Here is an 18,853-nt window from a genome sequence, read left to right on the forward strand (position 1 = left end):
CTTCACTGGGTGATCAACTTCTTTAAACTGCCTGTAACTTTCATCAGTGGAGATGATTTGAAAGTCCCTTGAAAGAGTTCTATATCATGCTGAAAATCAAGGTCCAAAACACAGGCACCATCATAGTAGTAGAACCAGATTGTTAATGAGAGAGGCTAATGGTTGTACAACTGGCAATTCTGACTCAAAGTGACCTTTGGTATGTTTCTGAGCTTGTGTTTTTCTGAGCCCCGTCTTTCTTCTGCAGAGCTACGTGTGATTTTGAACTGCCGTCCATCCAGCTCACATCCCAACACATAAACACAACACCACCAGAGCTCCTAAAATAAAATATATGGCAAAGAGCCTTGGTGAAATTGTGGTTGAACACTCTATTGCTAACTGAAAGATCTGTACTTCAAGCTCACCAGCTGCTTAATAGAAGGAAGTGATGGAGTCTACTCCTGGAAATAATAGTCTTGGAAGCCTTATGGATAGTCTTGGAAGCCTTATGGGGCAACTCTAGTTCTTCCGGGTTGTTACTGGTTAGAATCAACTCAGCAAAAATTAGCATAATGGACCACTCGTTCTCCTATCCCTGTTGTGGTTAACACCCACTTCCTTTACCCCACCTCTTCCTCTCCCATGTCTCCCCACAACCGGAACCATGGGTCCCTTTGTTTTCTCCTCCAGATTGTTTATCCTGCCTAGCTTATCTAGATAGACCTGCAGAGATAATAATATGCACCTTAAAAAAGACAGCAGAGCAAAGCAACAAAAGAAAACAAAACCAATGACAAAAAAAGGAAAACCAAAAAAAAACGAAGAGCCTGTAAATAGTTCAAGGTCGGTTTGTTGATCTTTAGGTGTGTTTTCTGGTCGAGTCTGATGGGGTGCCACGCCCTGGCCCCACAGGCTATTTTTTTGTATTCTCTGGGGACTTCATTGCTCTGTTACCCTTGTCATTCTGTTGCATACCCTTAGTGTGTCGCCTCGGTATGGTGGGGTCAGAACAGTCACCATTGCCCCACTGTGTCTCCAGTGTTGTCCCCTGTAGTGCTAAGGGTCAGTGAAGGACATCAAGTCTAGTACTTGGACAGGCCCTATGGTTCTCTGTGTGCTCTGGCTGCTCTGAGCAGAAATATCATCGTTCTCAGGGCTTGGTGAGCCAACAAGGCCTGGCAGGACTTGATCAAGGGCAATGTAACAGAGAGGAATTACTGAAACCCAAATGAAGGGAGACCATGATAGTGGGACAAGAGGAGAGTAAAAGCAAATAGAGGAAGGAACTAGAAGGCAAAAGGCATTTATAGAAATCTAAATACAGGCATGTGCATATGTAAATATATTTATATGTGATGATGGGGGAATATATCTATGTGCATATATTTATAGGTTTCAGTATTAAGGTAGCAGACATGTAATTGAGTCAAGAGTAAAAGAGAGAGAGATTCAAAGGAGAGAAGGGCTCTTGAGCGTCTCCACTTGCCAAGGTTTTTTTCACATTGAAGGAGGAAATTTACCAAAAAAATCAAACTCAGGGCCTATTTTGGGCACAATGCCTTCAGACTAAGATGTTCTCGTGGTTCATAGGTAACAAGCATTGTCACACAAGAGCACATTCGGACCTGTTGTTGTGACAAGGAATTTCTTTATCGCTCAGCCTTTGTGCAAATAGTCCTGACATGAAATAGTCACACGCTCACACACTCAAGGCTTAATCAGTCTTTGTACCCAAGTATCCCTCCTAGGGGAAAGAAGGCAATGTTTGCCTACACGGGCTGTATTTCTTTTCTTCAGTCATCTATTTGTCGGCAGTTTGGCATGTATTTACACATCCAGATTTTATGATTTTCCCTATCTCCAGTGCCAGAGGATAGGAAAGGAAAGAGATAAAGTCAGAATTCTAGCCCCAGTAGCTCATAGTAACCTTCTAACCTTATCCAATAGGTGTCCACCCTCTCCTAATCCATACCCCCTCATTATCCCCTCTTTTTTTGCTTTTGCTTTAACCTCTCAATAAGTCCTGTTTTTAATACCTCTGCAATTAAGCTTCAATGCTCTCTTACGGTGAAATTTCCTTATTCGCTGAAAGTTCCATACCCATATATTAAGAATTCATTTCTTCCCAAAATATACTTCCCAAAGCACGTTCCAGTCAGTCATTCTAAACCAATGTTTTTAAACCTTCTGGATAGCCCTTCAAAAACCCATTCACTGGGTTCTCATTTTTTGCACTGATATTAGAATTCTGCCCCTGCCCCACCACTAAGGAAAGGAGAGTTTCAGATCATGACCTGTAATATCTTCACATCATAACCTGTAATGTCTTTACCAAAAGTCAAGACGGGACCATGAACACTCACTGTGTTTGTTTCTCCTCCCTTAGGATTTGTGCATCTGGGTGGAGGACATGGACCCTGCTCGGGGCAAGTGGAAGTGAATTCAGGAGAAGACTGGACTCCAGTGTCTGATGTGAATTTTACACTCCTCACTGCCAAGGTCATCTGTGCAGAGCTGGGGTGTGGCAAAGTTGCATCTGTCCTGAAGGACGTGCCCATGAGAGATGCCAATAGAAAGGTCTGGAATGAGCAATTCCAGTGTAAGGGGGAAGAATCTGAGCTCTGGTTCTGTCCCAGAGTGTCCTGTCCCACAGACACTTGTCCCCACAGTAAGACTGTCCACATTGTCTGTTCAGGTGAGCCTCACAGGGGATCTTTAACTTGCCTTCATATTCTCTTGGTGTAAGAAAAACACATTTTTTCTGAAATTCATCTTCTTCCACCAGAGTACGCAGAAGTCCGGCTCATGAAAAATGGCAGCTCCCAGTGTGAGGGACAAGTGGAGATGAATCTTTCTGGAGTCTGGAGGCCGCTCTGTGCCTCCCACTGGAGCATGGCCAATGCCAATGTCGTCTGTCACCAACTGAACTGCGGAGTTGCAGTCTCCACCCCAAGAGCATCCTCTCAGCAAGGAAGGCAGCAGATCTTGAAACACAGATTTCACTGCTCAGGACTCGAGTCGTTTTTGTGGAATTGCCCTGTGACTGTCCTGGGGATTCCTGCGTGTGCCCAGGGAAGCACAGCCTCTGTGGTCTGCTCAGGTGAGAGAGGAGTCAGGGCTCACTCTCGGCCGCTCTGGTTTCTCCTCGCCCTGGGTGTTGCCTTCCGTGTCTCAAAAAGGCCAGATGCAGTACAGAGCCCTGCTCCTTCTCTCTCCTCCATCACTGATGTTTACTCGGCCTCCTTTTCCAATCACGTTTTAATCCAATTTTTTATACTCCTGTCTTTTGCTCAAGGCTTATCATCTCCATGTTTTTCACTCATCTTTTTGCAGCCTCTGTCATAGAGAAATTAGGCAGAGTGTGTTTCCAACCTTTGTTTGCCAATTTTTTTAAACTTAATCTTTCAGTATATTCCTTTTTGTCTAACTTCTTTGACTCTATATTATGTTTATGATTCATCCAAGTCATTGCTTAAATCGGTGTTTCATTCATACTTTCATATAAAGTATCCCATAAAAAGATCACATGAAATATATTGGCCCATATAACTACTGGCAGTGATATGTTTCCAATTACTGTATATAACCAGTAATGCTGTTACAAATCATGTGACAATGGCTTTTTGTGTATATACATATGTGTTATCTGAGATATTAAACATTTGCTATTTTGTTTTCACTCTCATAATAAATTTTAATGAACCATATTTCTAATTTTAATGAAATACAAATTCATCAATATTTTATTTACCCCGAAGCTTCTTATGTTCACTTTAAAATCAAAGGTCATGACGATACTCTTTTACACAATTTTTGGAAGTTTAATTGTCTGTCTTTTGTATATAATAGTTCAATTCTTCTGCAATTTATTTCTGCATCTGATGTGATGAAGGGGGCAAGCTTTGTATTCTTACATGGATTCCTAATTGGCTCATAACCTTTCTTAAAAATGTTTTTCCCCTGCAGCCCTACCTTTATCACAGAGTTCATGTATTTTTTAATCTTTTTGAGGCTCTCCATTTTTTCCACAATATGATTTTTCTATTCTTTCACCAATACTGTACTTCTCTAATCACTTTCTAGTGTATCCAGTTTTTAATTAACTTGCAATGTATCCAGTTCTTTAATCACTTTCCTTGTTTCCAATCATTTTATTGGGTGCTCGTCCAGCTCTTATCACATCCATACATCCATCCATTGTGTCAAGCACATTTGTACATATATTGCCATCAACATTTTCTTTCTACTTGAGTCCTTGGTATCAGCTCATTTATCCCCATTCCTCATGAACCCTTGATAATTTATCATTTTTTTGCCATGTGTTACGCTGACTGATGTCTTTCTTAATCATTCTCTATTGTATCCAGTAGCCCTTCGCTTTTCTCTGAGATCTTGTCTCCAAAAGTTGACCTTACATGGTTCACCACAGCTTTGCCGACTTTTCCTGAGTCACCATAAGGACAATAGTTTGTTGAAAAGAAGCATATTTGTCATTGTCAAAAGTGGGACTCTATAGAAAAGGTTCACTCTGAAGCTACGATATTTTTATCCAATATTAAGGTTTTCACCTCAGGCTCCCTCAGTAAATATTCATTTTATTTATTTCCACTTTCCATGGCACAGGCCCTCTGCTCCCCTAACCGTCTCATTTCTATAGGAAATCAGACGCAGCTGCTGCCACCTTGCAATGTCTCCGTGTCTGATGCAGCAGTCTCAGAGGACAATGGGGCCAACTGCTCAGGTGAGGGCGCCTGCAGGTGCAGAATCTATTCCCATCGCTGTACAGCTGCCTCCTCTACAACTTCCCCTCTGCAAACGCCCTGTTGAAGTCCCTGTCTCACACAGAGAGCATATGGCTCCGCCTGGTGAACGGGAGCAGCAGCTGTGAGGGGAGAGTGGAGATCTACCATGGCGGCTCCTGGGGCACCATTTGTGATGACAGCTGGGACCTCAGGGATGCCCACGTGGTCTGCAGACAGCTGGGCTGTGGCGTGGCCCTGACCACCACTGGTTCTGCTCATTTTGGGGAAGGAGCAGGACCCATCTGGCTTGATGAGTTGAACTGCACAGGAGAAGAGTCCCATGTGTGGAGCTGTGCTTCCCGGAAATGGGGGCAGCACGACTGCAGGCACAAGGAGGATGCAGGGGTTGTGTGTTCAGGTAAGCTCTCTATCTGGGTACCGTATTTGGGGTGGGAAGCTTGAAACTCCACAGGAGTTGGGACATGGGCTTTGGGGAGCCTCAGCTACATAGTCTGAGAGAATGGGAGCTTCTAGCTATGGTCCTTGCTATTCACATTCCTGCGGGTAACAAATGTCTCCCTACATTGATTTCACCACACATTTCTAGTGTTTCCCAGAGAAACAGGACTTCGATTTTAGACATAGTAAAAATAACGATCTATTTCAAATCTCACTAACATCTTGCATCTCAGTTAATAACTGGAAGGCTACGTCACTTGACCTCAGTTCCTCTACGCCCTATCTCAGACCCAGGTTTTCAGGGCTAATTGCTCAGACGTGGACAGTGTATTCCTTTTTTGTAGTCTTCCCTTAGTCGGGATGTTCTGCTGAAATCTGTCCATCTTAGGGGAATTTGGTGGTATTTGAAATACCAGTGGCAAAGCTGACACCAACATGCGAGCAATCACATGTATGACACACTGTCAGACAATTGACAGACTCATTGCTGACACCAAATGGATCTTGGCTAAAAGCTGAAAATTCCAGAGAACTGCTTGCTTGTATTTTATTGACTGTGAGAAGACATTCAACTGCGTGGATCAGAGCAAGCTATAGACAGCACTGAGACAGGTGGGAATTCCAGAACACTTCATTTTGCTCACGATGAACCTGTACACCAAGACACAATTGCTCAAACAAAGCAAGGGAACACTGCATGGTTCAAAGTCAGGAAAGCTGCGTGGCAGGGTTGTATCCTCTGGTCATGCTTATATAATATGTATGATGAACAAATCATTAGAGAAACTGAACCATATGAGGAAGAATTCAGCATCACGGGTAAGACTTATTAACAACCTTCAAGTAGAGATGACACAATCTTGATTGCTGAAAATTAGGACTTGAAGTGCTGTTTGATGGTGATCAGTAATCCCAGTTTTCAAAATGGCTTACAATTAGATGTGGAGACGGCAAAACCCTCACTACTGTATCAATTGATCACTGATTACATTATGATAAACAGAAAAGATTGAAGCTGTCGAGGGTTTCATCTTACTTATATCCATGATCAATGCTCAGGGAAGCAGCACTGAAAGTATCAAATGACCTTCTGCATTAGATAAATCTGTTGTACAAGCTCTCTTTAAAGTTTGGAACATCAAGGATGTCACTTTGAGAGCTAAGGTGTGCCTGAGACACCCCATGGTATCTTCAATTGCTTCACAAGCATGTGGAATTTGGATATTGAGTGAGGAAGATGAAAGAATTGATATGATGCATTGTGGTGCTGGTAAAGAATATTGAAAGCATCATAAATTTCCAAAAGGACAAACCAATTCCTCTTAGAAGAAGTTCGGGCACAGTGCTTCCTAGAAGCAGAGATGGCAAGACTTTTCATACATACTCTGTACATGTTGTCAGGAGCGACTAGTCCCTGGGGAAAGAGGTCATGCTTGGTAAAGTAGAAGGGCAGTGGAAAAGAGGAAGACGCCATCAGATCGATTGACACAGTGCCTGTAACGATGGGCTCAAAAATAATAAAAATTATGAGGATGGTGCAGAACTGGATAGTATTTGGTTCTTCTCTACCCAGGGCTATTTTGAGTCAGAAATTACTTGATGCAGTCTACCAACAGAAGCATATGAGAGACAGCAGGGCACAAGTGGAGGGAAAGGTACTGTAATGAAGAAAAAAGATCAGAAATTGACTTATGAACTCCTGCAAGGGGTGAGGCTCCCTTACACTTGGTTTCATCTCCTAGATTGGAGGAAGCAGTCAAGGGTGCCACATTGGATCCTAGTGCTCCAATTCTAACTGCCTTGCCACCGTTTCCCACGGTGAAACCCATAAGGTGAACCCTCAACCCTTGGAAAACTCTACTATCTGCACACTCCGTGCTGCATGCAAACAGTTGTACGACTCTAGAGAAAAGTGTACATAATTTACTGATCTCACACTAAGGTCATGGATACATTCCTAAAGAGTAATCTCTACTTTCAGAGTCTCTGGCCCTCAGGCTGGTGAGTGATGACCATGACTGTGCTGGGTGGCTGGAAGTCTTCTACAACGGCACGTGGGGCAGCGTCTGCAGTAACCTGATGGAGTCCACCACGCTGGCTGTGATCTGCAAGCAGTTGGGCTGTGGGAACACTGGGCAGCTCAATATTTCTGCTGGTATCAAGTCAGGGTCTCAACCTCTGTGGGTAGATGGAATCCAGTGTCAGAAAAGTGACACCACCCTGTGGCAGTGTCCTTCTGATCCCTGGAACCACAGATCCTGCTCTGCAAAAGATGTAGCTCACATCGTTTGTGAAGGTAATTTATTCATCTGAATTTTATACCATCCTTTTATGTATTCAGTAATGCAATTTTGTTTTAATTATATGATGCAAATTTCAGATTGAGCATACTATAGCTATTTACCCATGTTTTCCCATTGTAATTGCACTAAGGTCACTTAACTGCCTGCTCCGTAATGTCAAATCTTGAACCCCAATGAGGGTGATGGAGAGTGATAACCTGGAGGGGTGAGCGGGACCTAGAGGGTATCTTATGCTTTGTTCTTCCTAAAAAAGATAAATAATATGGTCTTCTCATAATTTTCCGTTGTAAAAGACAATAGGACACCTTAGAAATAATCTCAGACTGATGTTCTCAGTCTTCTCAACCTATCTTTGTTCTTGCTAAAAGCCAAACTACAAGTTCACCCTTCAACATATGGATTTACAGTTTTCTGTTCTTGCTGTAATCATGTATCTGGCCCAAGCTTATACTTTCTCTCTTGTACTAAAATAATTTGCTGATGCCTATTTATTTTCTAATTAACATCAGCATATTTTTCTGATGTCTTTCAGTGTTTTTTCACATTCTTACTCAAAGCAAAGCCTGGCTAGTATTTTTCATATAATCCACTTACCTTTGATCCTAAATGTGGCACCAGCATCTTCTTTGATCTTGATCCCCATTGAAATTTCTAATCAGTTCTACTCTGAAATTATTTTTAAATCACAATTCCATTTAAACGCATGGAATGACAAACTCATCATTTCTTTATTAGTCTTCTTCCCTCCTGCTCTGCACTCAATAATCCACTGAAGATTTCAGAACCAGGCTTGCATGCTTTCTGTCTTTTTTCTCTTGTTCTCAATTTAATATTCATGCAGACAACCTGTTACACTTATTCACCTATATTTTGTTACTACTCATCTAATGGTCTATTTCACATATCCATCATCCATAATCACACTACTTTAGATCTGTAGTCAAGTATTCTTGGCCAGCATCTTTAACTCTCTGTTAGGTATTTTTCCCCATGAAGACTCAATCTTGAATATGTCTACATTGTTTACCATTGCAATCATGGGCCTTATGCCAGGAACTTTTTGCTTACTTGTTTACATGTCCTGGTCTATTATTACATCCACTCTCCTGTCACCACTTGTAATTCCCTTGCCACACTTTTCCTCTATAAAACTCACATGGCTGATCCTTGATCCTTGGAAATGTCTCCTATCTGCACACTCCTGTCTGACTACATGCAAGCTGAAGGACAAGCCTAGAGAAAAGTACAAATAATTCACTAATCTCACACTACGATGACAGATATATTTCTGAAGGTCAGTTAATGCACCTTAAAATTCCTACTATACATTCTTAACTTTGTTCTCCAACTGCTCAGAATTGCTATTTCATATCTTCTGACATTACCTCAATTGGTCAATAATCGGTCCCAATTTTCTGTTCAAGTTCAATGTCCCTCTCTTTACCCTAGCAGACTGGAAGCACTTGTGCAGAAGCTCCCTGTTCCTTCCTCCATCACATCTACCAACCAGTAGTTCAGCACCACATTCCGTGTTCTCCACTTCAGAGTGGAAAATACATGCTGGCACCTTCTTTGGATAATGTTCACACTTACTCAGTAAATTCCATCCTCTCTCATTTTCTGAGGGACTTTTATTCTAAATTTGACAGTTTTGAGTTCTTTCTCCTTCTTTCAACCCACTATTCTCTGAGGTTGCCCAAATCCACGAAGCTTTTTTCATGCCGCAGTAATTGGTGTTCGCAGTGTCTTTATTGGTTCCTTTTGCACAGACTTAGAGCTCAGTGCAAGGAGAGCTACTTTCAACATATAGGGTTCACTCCGCCCTCCCACTTCTTTTTTTTTCTCATTGCATTGAATATGGATTGAACTCAATGAAAAGAGAAGGGGGGAAAACTCCATACCAGTTAACCAATAGATAGCATCATGCTAGATAACATGATTCATAGATAATATCATGATAAACAGAAGAAAGATTGAAGGTGTCTAGAATTTCATTTGCTTGGATCCACAATCAATGCTCATGGAATCAGTAGTCAAGAAATCAAATATTGAGTTGCTTCGTGCAGATCTGCCATAAAAAACCACTTTAAGTATTAAAGAACGAAGACGTCACTTTGAAAACTAACGTGCATCAAACCCAGGCCATATATATATGATATTTTCAATCACTTCATATGTTTATGAAAGTTGGACAATGAATAAGGAATATTGGGGAAGAATTGATGCATTTGAATTATGGTGTTGGCAATGAATATTGGAAGTACCATCAACTATCTGAAGAATAAATCTGCCTTGAAAGAAGTACAGCCAGAATGCTCCTTAGAAGTGAGGATGGCACAGATAAGAACCAGAAACACAGGGAATCCAGGACAGATGATCCCTTCAGGATCAGTGATGAGAGTGGTGATACAGAAGGGTGGAAGGAGGGTTGGGGTAAAAAAGGGGAAACAATTACAAGGATCTAAGTATAACCTCGGAGACAGACAACAGAAAAGTGGTGAAGGGAGATGTTGGACAAAAATAATAATAATTTTTAAATTATCAAGGGTTCATGAGGGGGTGGCTGGGAGGGAGGAAAAAGTGAGGAGCTTATATCAAGTGCTCATATAGAAAGCAAATATTTGAGAATGGCGAGGGCAACAAATATGCTTGACACAATGGATGGATGTATGCATTGTGATAAGAGTTGTATGAGCCCCCAATAAAGTGATTTTTTTAAGTGATGGCAAGACTTTGTCTTATGTACTTTGAACATTGAGTTAGTTTATTGTGCCAACCTGTCTGATAAACACATGTGGGCTTAATTGAAGGGCGGAGGGATAAATGGCTCAGTGAGCCTCACCCTCTAGTTTTCAGGTCTCTTGGTTTGTGATGGTCGGACCAGGGTGCAGCTGCCTTAGCCAGTTCCCTGTTTCAGCTGGCAAGGCTGACTTCCTGCAAGACATCCCCAAGGAGAAGCCACGTGGACCTACCCTGATGCAGCCCTGGGTGCTGAAGCAGCCATGTTTAGACCCCTGCCAGTGGTGAGATGCTTACACATTCACAGATTCGCTTTTCCTCCTGCAGTTGGCATCACAGTGTCTGTTTTGTGAGATGGATGAAGACTTTGTGGATTGGTGTTGGGCATATGGGTTAGTGGGTGAATGTTCAACTTGTGGGCTTGGGAAGCACCGAGTAGGGATGATTTCTTGATGTGCACGTACCTTTTATATAAAACACTCGCTTATACATGAGTTGCTGTGGATTTGTTTCTCTAAAGCACCCAGACTAATACAAACATATTAACAGGAGAAACCGGTGCCTGGAAAATAACATGATACATGGTAGAGTAGGCAATCAGTGAAAGGGAGAAACACAAAAAAATGGATGACTCTGAAGATGCAATAATGGGATCAAATATAACAGTAATTGTGAAAATGGGGCAGGACCAGACAGTGTTTGGCTCTTTTGTATATAGGATTACTATAGGTAAGACCAACTGAACTGCACCTAACAGCAACAACAATATGCTCTTTTCACATTTACTTCCTAATTCTGTTTTTGTTTATTTTTTAAGAGACCAGACTCATTAGAACTAGTAATAAGAACTGATCTACAATAAAGGAAAGCTGCACTGAGAATCAGCCATTATTCATACTGATCCTGCATCAGGCTTAGTTCTCTAGAAAAGTAAAACCAGTGAGGCTTGTATGGGTATGTATATCAAAGAAGACTTCCATCAAGAAGTAGCGCACACAGTTGTAGAAGTAGGTTAAGTTCAATGTGGTTGAGGGCCATGGATGAGCTATAAGCTGCAGACTTCTACTGACTCCTATAGCTGGAGGGGCTGACGAATACGAAACATGAATATGAAGACAGAAAACACAGGCTGGTTGGTGGATGCAGAGCTGAATGAATCTGAAATTGGCCATATTAATTCAAATTCAGCAGCCAGCTGATGACATCTCAGATTGGCAGGTGATATAACTGAAGTTCAATGAACCAGATGCAGGATCCAAATCCACAGTAGACATACATAATTTATACTAAGAATGAAAAAGGGTATCCAAGAAAAATGAACAATACACATTTTTCTCAATAGGCAAGCATTGAGCAACTAACTGAGTTAGTGCACCCAGTGGCATCACCTGGGAATGTTCTCTCTGGTCACAGTGAATTTTTATGTAAAAGCAGTTTTGCTTGAAACTTTGTGTGTGCGCATGATGGCCAATTTAAGAGAACAGCATTCAGCTGTGAAATTTGGTTTTCTGCTCAGGAAAAATGCTGCAGGAACTGTTGTAATGTTGAACACAGCTTACAAGGTCTGCGCTATGGGAAAAACTTCAAGTGTATGAGTGGTTTTCTCATTTCAACAAACGTGAAATGTTGATTGATGACAAACCTCATTCTGGACATCTGATGACCTTCCCTAAAAGAGGAAATTGTCAAAAAAAATTTGTGCACTTGTGCTTCAAGACCAATGATGGGCCATTGAAGAGGTGGGGAAGTTATCTGGACTGTCTTGGAGATCAGTTCAGCTTCCAATTTTAGTGGAAGATTTGTGAATGAGAAGGATCACCGCTAAATTTGTTTCTGGGGTTCTGACTGACCAACGTAAAGAGCATCGAGTAGAAACATACTGTGCTTTGAAAGAACAGCTCTGAAGAGACACAGACTTTTCCCAAAGTCATTCCTGGTGCTATTCTTATGACCCCCAAAGCAAACATCAATCAAGCCGGCAAAGGACACCATCATCACCTCGCCCAATAAAGCTCATGAAGTGAAACCAAAGATCAAGATGATACTCATTTTCTTTTTTGATGTGAGGGGGAGAGTGCATTTGGGGTTTGTCCATCAGGTCAAACTGTTGACCAAGCTTTCTATTTAGAGATTCTGAAAGATTGCATAACAGTGCAACAAAAAAGGGCCTGATTTGTGGTAGACAGAGCACAGGTTTTGCCACCACAACAATGCACTTACTCGCGCAGCCATCTCAGTGCTTCAGTTTAAGGAAAAACCCAGCATGCCTCTCTTGTCCTGTGCACCTTAGTCACCTGACCTCACTTCGTTCTGTGAGTAAAGAGGGACCTCAAAGGAAAGCAATTTCACTATGTTGAGGAGGTGAGGAAAAAATGAGGGAGATGCTGTCAGTCATCCAAACAGAGAAATTTGAAAATATTTCCAAGAATGAAATCTCAGATTTGACAAATGTAGTAAGTTTAATTAATGGACAGTACTTTGGGGGTGATTAGGTTCTTTTGTTTAAAAAAAGATATTAAACTATAATATATAGCTTTTTTTTAATTCCAGGTTTGGCAGGGTACCCCTTCATAGGCCATAGCCTGAATGAAAGCTCTCTCACAGTTACCAAAGTTATGATTCAATTAAGGAGGTCTCTTCTCCTCACAACTGCTTGGCAACTTCACCGAAGATCCCATCGTGAAGTTAGATCACATCATGGGAGAATACTGGTCCACCCAAGTTGACCTAAAACCTATCACAGAACATATATGTACAGTAAAACAAAACAGTCTGCTCCATAATAACAATTGTTGTCATGTTTGAACCCCAGATTACAGCCAATTTGTCAATCCATCTCCTTTATGGTCTTCCTCTTTTTCACTGACCCTGTACTTCATGAAGAATGATATCTTTATCTGAGAACTGGCCTTTCAGGATCACACCTCCAAAGTACCTGAGATGTGCTATCCTAGTTTCAAAGGAGCATTCTGGGTGTACTTCTTCCAAGAAGATATATTTTTCTTCTAACAGTTCAAATCCTTCCAATATTCTTTGACAGAATCATAACTCAAATGTATCCATTATTCACCAGTTTGTCTTCCTCATTGTCCAACTTTCACATGATGATGAGGCAATTAGAAATATCACAGTTTTAATCAGGCACACTCTAGTCCTCAAAGCGACATCTTTGTTTTTTAACACCTTGAAGAAATCTTGTGCAGTTGCCTTGCCCAATTGACTTGCCCACAAGCACTGATTATGGATTCAAGTGCATGAAGTATCTGAAAACGTCACTCCTTTCTCCATTTATCATGATATTATCTATTCGTCCAAAATGAGGATTTGAATTTCTTTTCAATGAGCTGTAATCCACAGGGAAGGTTGTAGCCTTTGGTCTTCATCGCTTCAAGTGCTCTTCACTTTCAGCAAGTAAGGTTACGTCAACGTAAGCTTGTTAATGAGCCTCCCTCCAACCGTGATATGTTCTTCTGCATAAAGCCCAGCTTCTTGGATATTTGCTCAACATACGGATTGAACTTGTATGGTGAAAGATAACAACACGAAGAGCACCTTTCCCGATTTTCAACCACCATGCCTGTGTTATGTTCAAACAACTCCCTCTTGGTCAATGCGCAGGTTCCACGTGAGCACAGTTTAATGTTCTAAAATTGCATTCTTCAAAATGTTATCCATACTTTAATCCACGTCCCCTTCTGGATCTGACTTGAATTTCTGACAGCTCCCATCAATCCACTGCTGTAAACACTTCTGAATTATCTTCAGCAAAATTTACTTTCCTAGAATATTAATGCTATTGTTCAATAATTTCCACATATTCGAGGGTTATTTTTATCTTGAGTCGGCAAAAATACAGGTCTCCTCCAGTCCATTGCCAGGTGTTCCAGATTTCTTTGCATAAATTAATGAATTTTTGCAGCACTGTATCAACTTTTCAAAACATCTCAATTGGTATTCATTCTGTACGTTCCTGGATCCTGGCTTCCCCCTAACGTCTCCAGTGCAGCGTGGACTTCTACTTCAGTACTACTTTTCTCTAGTGTATGCTACCTTGGAAAGGGTTGGATGCCAGCTCATTCTTTTGGTGCAGTGATTCTGTGTATCCTGCTTTTGATACTTCCTGCATCATTCAATATTTTGCCCAGAGACTATCTTGCAATATTGTAAGTTGAGGCTGGAATTTTTTCTCTTTGTCTCTTTTATATTAAAGTACGCTGACTGGGTTCTGCACTTTTGATTTCTAACTTCAAGCCTTTGTGTATTTCATTATACTGCTCCTTAGGACAGGTCATTGTTCCTTCAATTTGCTTTAACTACTCTGTTTTCAAGAGCAAGTTTCTCAGTCTCCTATGACATCCATTTTGGTTTTTCCTTTCTTTCCTGTCTTTTTAATGACTGGTATCATTCTTTTTTTAATTGGGGACTTTTACTGCTCTTATCACAATCAATGCATACATCTATTGTGTCAAACACACCTGTAGATATGTTGTCCTTGTCTTTTTCAAAATGTTTTCTTTCTACTTGAGCCCCTGATGTCAGCTGTTCATCTTCCCCCTCTTTCCCCCCTACTTTTATCTTTCTTCAGGCATCATATTCTTGCTGTCATCTCACAGCTCATCTGATCTTCAGTGCGTCAGTTCTGTTCATGAGGCAGTCTCCAAGTTCAGGTGGTATAAATTCAAAGTCATAGCTGGGCTCCATATGGACTTGTTCTAATTTTCTTCTGCTTCAACCTGAATCTGCATATGTGTTCCATTTGAATTTTTGGTGATTCCTATTTTCTGAGATTCAGACTTTGGACATTCCACATTCTAATTATTATCAGATGTTTGTTGCTGTTTTTTCATTCGAGTCATATCCACTAGCTAGGGAAGTTCTCCAAAGCTGCGCTCCGTCCACATCATGAAGGATGACTACTTTAAGGAGGCAGCCATTCCTCAGTCATATTTTCACTGTCTTTTAACCTACTGTATATACTTGAATATAAGCTGACCCGAGTATAAGTCGAGGTGCCTAATTATTACCTGGGAAGCCAGAAAAACTGATTGACTCGAATATAAGCCTAGGGTGGAAAATGCAGAAGCTATTGGTGAGTTTCAATAATCAAAACAAATGACAATAAAATTACTAAAAATTGAGACATCAGTGGGGTGATGTATTTAAATATTTATTTTAAATCAAAAACATAAATAAAAGGACAACAAATCTTTTAACATTAGTAAACCAGCACAGTAAGTGGAAAATAGGTTCTGAAAAAGCAATAAGGTATCAACAATGATACATTAAGACTACTATTCCCTGAGCTCAATCAGCATCCAAGCTAAAATGTAAAGAGTTAAAAACCTTCAAAACTGGATTCCTCATCATCATCCGTATCCCAATGCAGAGCTTCAGCTGGTGTGAGGTCATCATAGACGCTGTCCTCACTGAGATCACCGTCATCACCATGACTGCTGTCATTTTCATACAAAGCGCAGTCTTCACTGCCATCCATAACATTACGAATGCTACATTTTTGGAAGGCATGTTGCACCATGTCTTCTGGAATGTCTTCCCATGCATCTCAAACCCACTTTGGTATTAACTCTATGTCAGCCTTCATGAGATTTCCTCCTTTTGTTAGTCGGGCTTGACCAGATGACATAGATTCATGCCACTGACCCGTGTATAAGCCAAATCCCAGTTTTTCAGCACATTTTTTGTGCTGAAAAACTCAGCTTATACACGAGTATATATGGTAAGTTAATTCCTTTAACCAGCCCCTATCAGATAATGTTGATTGCCATTCATAACATGTTCAGTGTCCAATATTTGACATGTATACCACCTCTTCCTTCTCCCTAGTCTGTTCTTAGTCTGTTCACTGCAGGAGACCTTGCTGGTATTTGAAATGCTTATAGCATAGCCTTCAAGGATTGCAGCAACACAGAACAAGTCCCCACACTACAGCAAACTTACAGATATGTGCAGCAGCCCTGTGTGTGTTACAGTAAGACAGGGGACAGATATCCATCACTCTGGAGCACACCCTGACCAACATTAACAAACCTTGTCCTATCTCAGGCAAGAAAGAACAGGACTATTGGATGTGGAAGAATTCGTCATGCCTGTGCCCCTCACCAAAATCTATTTAAAAAAATACAAAATGTCCTTAATTCTCACCTTATCCATGAAGCTGATCCAAAGTCCAAAAATGTCTATTTTACTTCTTGTGATTTTTTAACCTAATGAATTCCTGCTGTTATCACTGTCCTTGTTCCTTATCAACCAGCTGATTCCTACTCAGAACAACACTCTCTGTGTACTCGGTGCAGCTGTTCCTGAGCATGGTCAGGCTGTGTCCTAGCAGAAGCAGGTCACTAGGTCTCTCTCCCAAGGCACCTCTGATCTGAAATAAAAAGGTTTGGGTTCACAATCAAGAGTTCAACCATTAGCTCCAGTCACGTGTTCTTCATGATACTTTATAGCTAAAGAAAAAACGCAAGAATCACCTTATGCCCCTCTTGTTCATCTGTTGGAGGGGAAGTGAAGGTTCTGATTTCATTAAGCTCCTGATATTCCTGTGCATTTATGCTCAATAAGACCTAGGACATCCTGTCCTGAAAGACTCAAGCCTGGTACTGATTTGAATTTCTTTCCAGAGCTCAGCTCTCTCTAACTCAGTTCTTCCCCGTTGTCTTTTTCTTCAGGAAAGAAACCCAAGAGCTGCCCAACCACGACTCCATGCACAGGTACTTTACTGCTCTCACCTCTCATGGGTTCTCACTGCCTCCCAGATGATGAGTAATGAACATGTTGCTGCTTCCAGACAGGGAGAAGCTCCGCCTCAGGGGAGGAGACAGCAAGTGTTCAGGGCGAGTGGAGATCTGGCACAATGGCTCCTGGGGCACCGTGTGTGATGACTCCTGGAGCCTGGCAGAGGCCCAGGTGGTGTGTCAGCAGCTGGGCTGTGGCTCTGCCCTGGAAGCCCTGCACGAGGCTGCATTCGGTCCGGGAAATGGGAGCATCTGGCTGGATAATGTGCAGTGCAGGGGCAGGGAGTCCTCCCTGTGGGATTGTGCAGCTCAGCCCTGGGGCCCTAGTGAGTGCAAGCATGAAGAGGATGCTGGAGTGAGGTGCTCAGGTGAGTGCAGAAGTGGGGAGCAAGAGTGTAGGTTGAAAGAGGACTGAGTTTGTATCCATAAACTCTTCCTGGGCAGACCTGTCTGCCTGTGCGCTGGCTTTAGACACAGACACATGTGGTCTCCTGAGAACTGGGAGAATGTTACGTGATGATAGGTGTGACATGATGGCCTCTCCAGTGTTCCATGGTCTTTCTCTTCCTTCCAGGAGAGAGGACAACATCTCCTCCCACCACTAAAGGTAAGTGGTTTTTGGATATGATCATGTGATAGAGAAGAGACTCAGATTTCTCAAGGATCTGCAATAAAAAATTTTTCCATATTTCTGACACAATTAGACATTGTCAGTTTTGATTGCCCTATTATAACAGAACGGGGACCCTAATGTTCACCAGCATGTAGAGCACCTTAAGACCACATTCAGAACACAGGTGACACACTGAGAGCAGCTCCTAGGTCAGGCACTTCTTGAGGCACAAGAAAGCCCATGTGACCTGAGCTGACACTCTCCTGGAGCCAAGGACTAAAGAAAGACTGAGTTCAGGGATGCTCCTGGACATCAGGTCCTCTCTAGAGTCTGAAGGCCACTTTTCTGTCCCCAGGCAACCCTGCAGCCTCCTCCCCGGACTCTGGCATCTTCTCCCTGCCTTGGGTGCTCTGTGTCATCCTAGGGTCTCTTCTCTTCCTGGTCTTTATCATCTTGGGAACGCAGCTGCACAGACGGAGAGCAGAGCACCGAGGTAGGCCTCAGGGATTCTAAAGGAACTGGAAAGTAGGCAAGAAATGTGTTGGGCCACTTGTGAGATCAAGAAATATGCCCAAGTTTAGTCTTTACTCTCTTCCTCCGGCAAAACTCCACCTTCTGTACAATAGACTCCGGTGTCTGCATCATTGAATCTGTGGTCCGGGGTCAGTGTGGGAAGTCTCAGAAAGAGTGACTCTTTTCAGTGGAGCTAGACTGTCAGAACAAGATGCAGGACTTAGTTCTGATGCAAAAGGGCACAGGCTGAAGCTGTGCCTGACAGGCCAGAGGCTTTCTCCAAGGGTGAGCACTGTAACAACCGAAGGCTTTGCCTATTAATAAGTGCACCGTCTAAATCAGTCTCTGTGCTCACGTTGCTTTCCGCAGATGCACACGCTTTTGAAGATGCTCTTGAGGAGGCCTTGTATGAGGACATTGACTACCTCGTCAACCCAGACAAGGGGAAGCTTTTGGAGCTCTCAGGTGTGTATGCTGTGCCCTCCCTTCTGTCCGGTGCTGGCTATCGCTGTGGGGCTCTTCAGGAAGCACATAGTCTCTAGCTGTGCACGGCACCTTTGTTTTCAGCAGGAACACCACCCCCTGTCTCTACTCATCTAAAAACTCAAGATTTATTCTGAACCTTGAAATTCAACCTCCTTCTGTAGGAAAAGCTTTGCTTGTTATATGTGATTTCTTCCCCTCTCAGAAAACATGTCTGATGACTCAGTGACTAAGCTGCCATATTACACTGGGGACAATGAGGAG

The 18,853-nt window shown here is 42.1% G+C and overlaps 1 protein-coding gene across 1 annotated transcript in view; it reads left to right on the top strand.

The window, feature by feature from the left end:
* The window catches only part of LOC142451657 (antigen WC1.1-like), a 117,112-nt gene that overhangs the window by 95,796 nt on the left and 2,463 nt on the right, over positions 1-18,853 (top strand). Inside the window, exons 9-18 of the mRNA XM_075553370.1 lie at positions 2,369-2,677; positions 2,768-3,082; positions 4,640-4,723; positions 4,828-5,142; positions 7,165-7,479; positions 16,915-16,956; positions 17,034-17,348; positions 17,555-17,587; positions 17,949-18,086; positions 18,476-18,571. Of these exons, the coding sequence (XP_075409485.1) occupies positions 2,369-2,677; positions 2,768-3,082; positions 4,640-4,723; positions 4,828-5,142; positions 7,165-7,479; positions 16,915-16,956; positions 17,034-17,348; positions 17,555-17,587; positions 17,949-18,086; positions 18,476-18,571 (1,962 nt within the window). The remainder of the gene's footprint in view (positions 1-2,368; positions 2,678-2,767; positions 3,083-4,639; positions 4,724-4,827; positions 5,143-7,164; positions 7,480-16,914; positions 16,957-17,033; positions 17,349-17,554; positions 17,588-17,948; positions 18,087-18,475; positions 18,572-18,853) is intronic.

The sequence above is a fragment of the Tenrec ecaudatus genome, chromosome 6 (genome assembly GCF_050624435.1).
Source record: "Tenrec ecaudatus isolate mTenEca1 chromosome 6, mTenEca1.hap1, whole genome shotgun sequence".
Classification (NCBI taxonomy): Eukaryota; Metazoa; Chordata; class Mammalia; order Afrosoricida; family Tenrecidae; genus Tenrec; species Tenrec ecaudatus.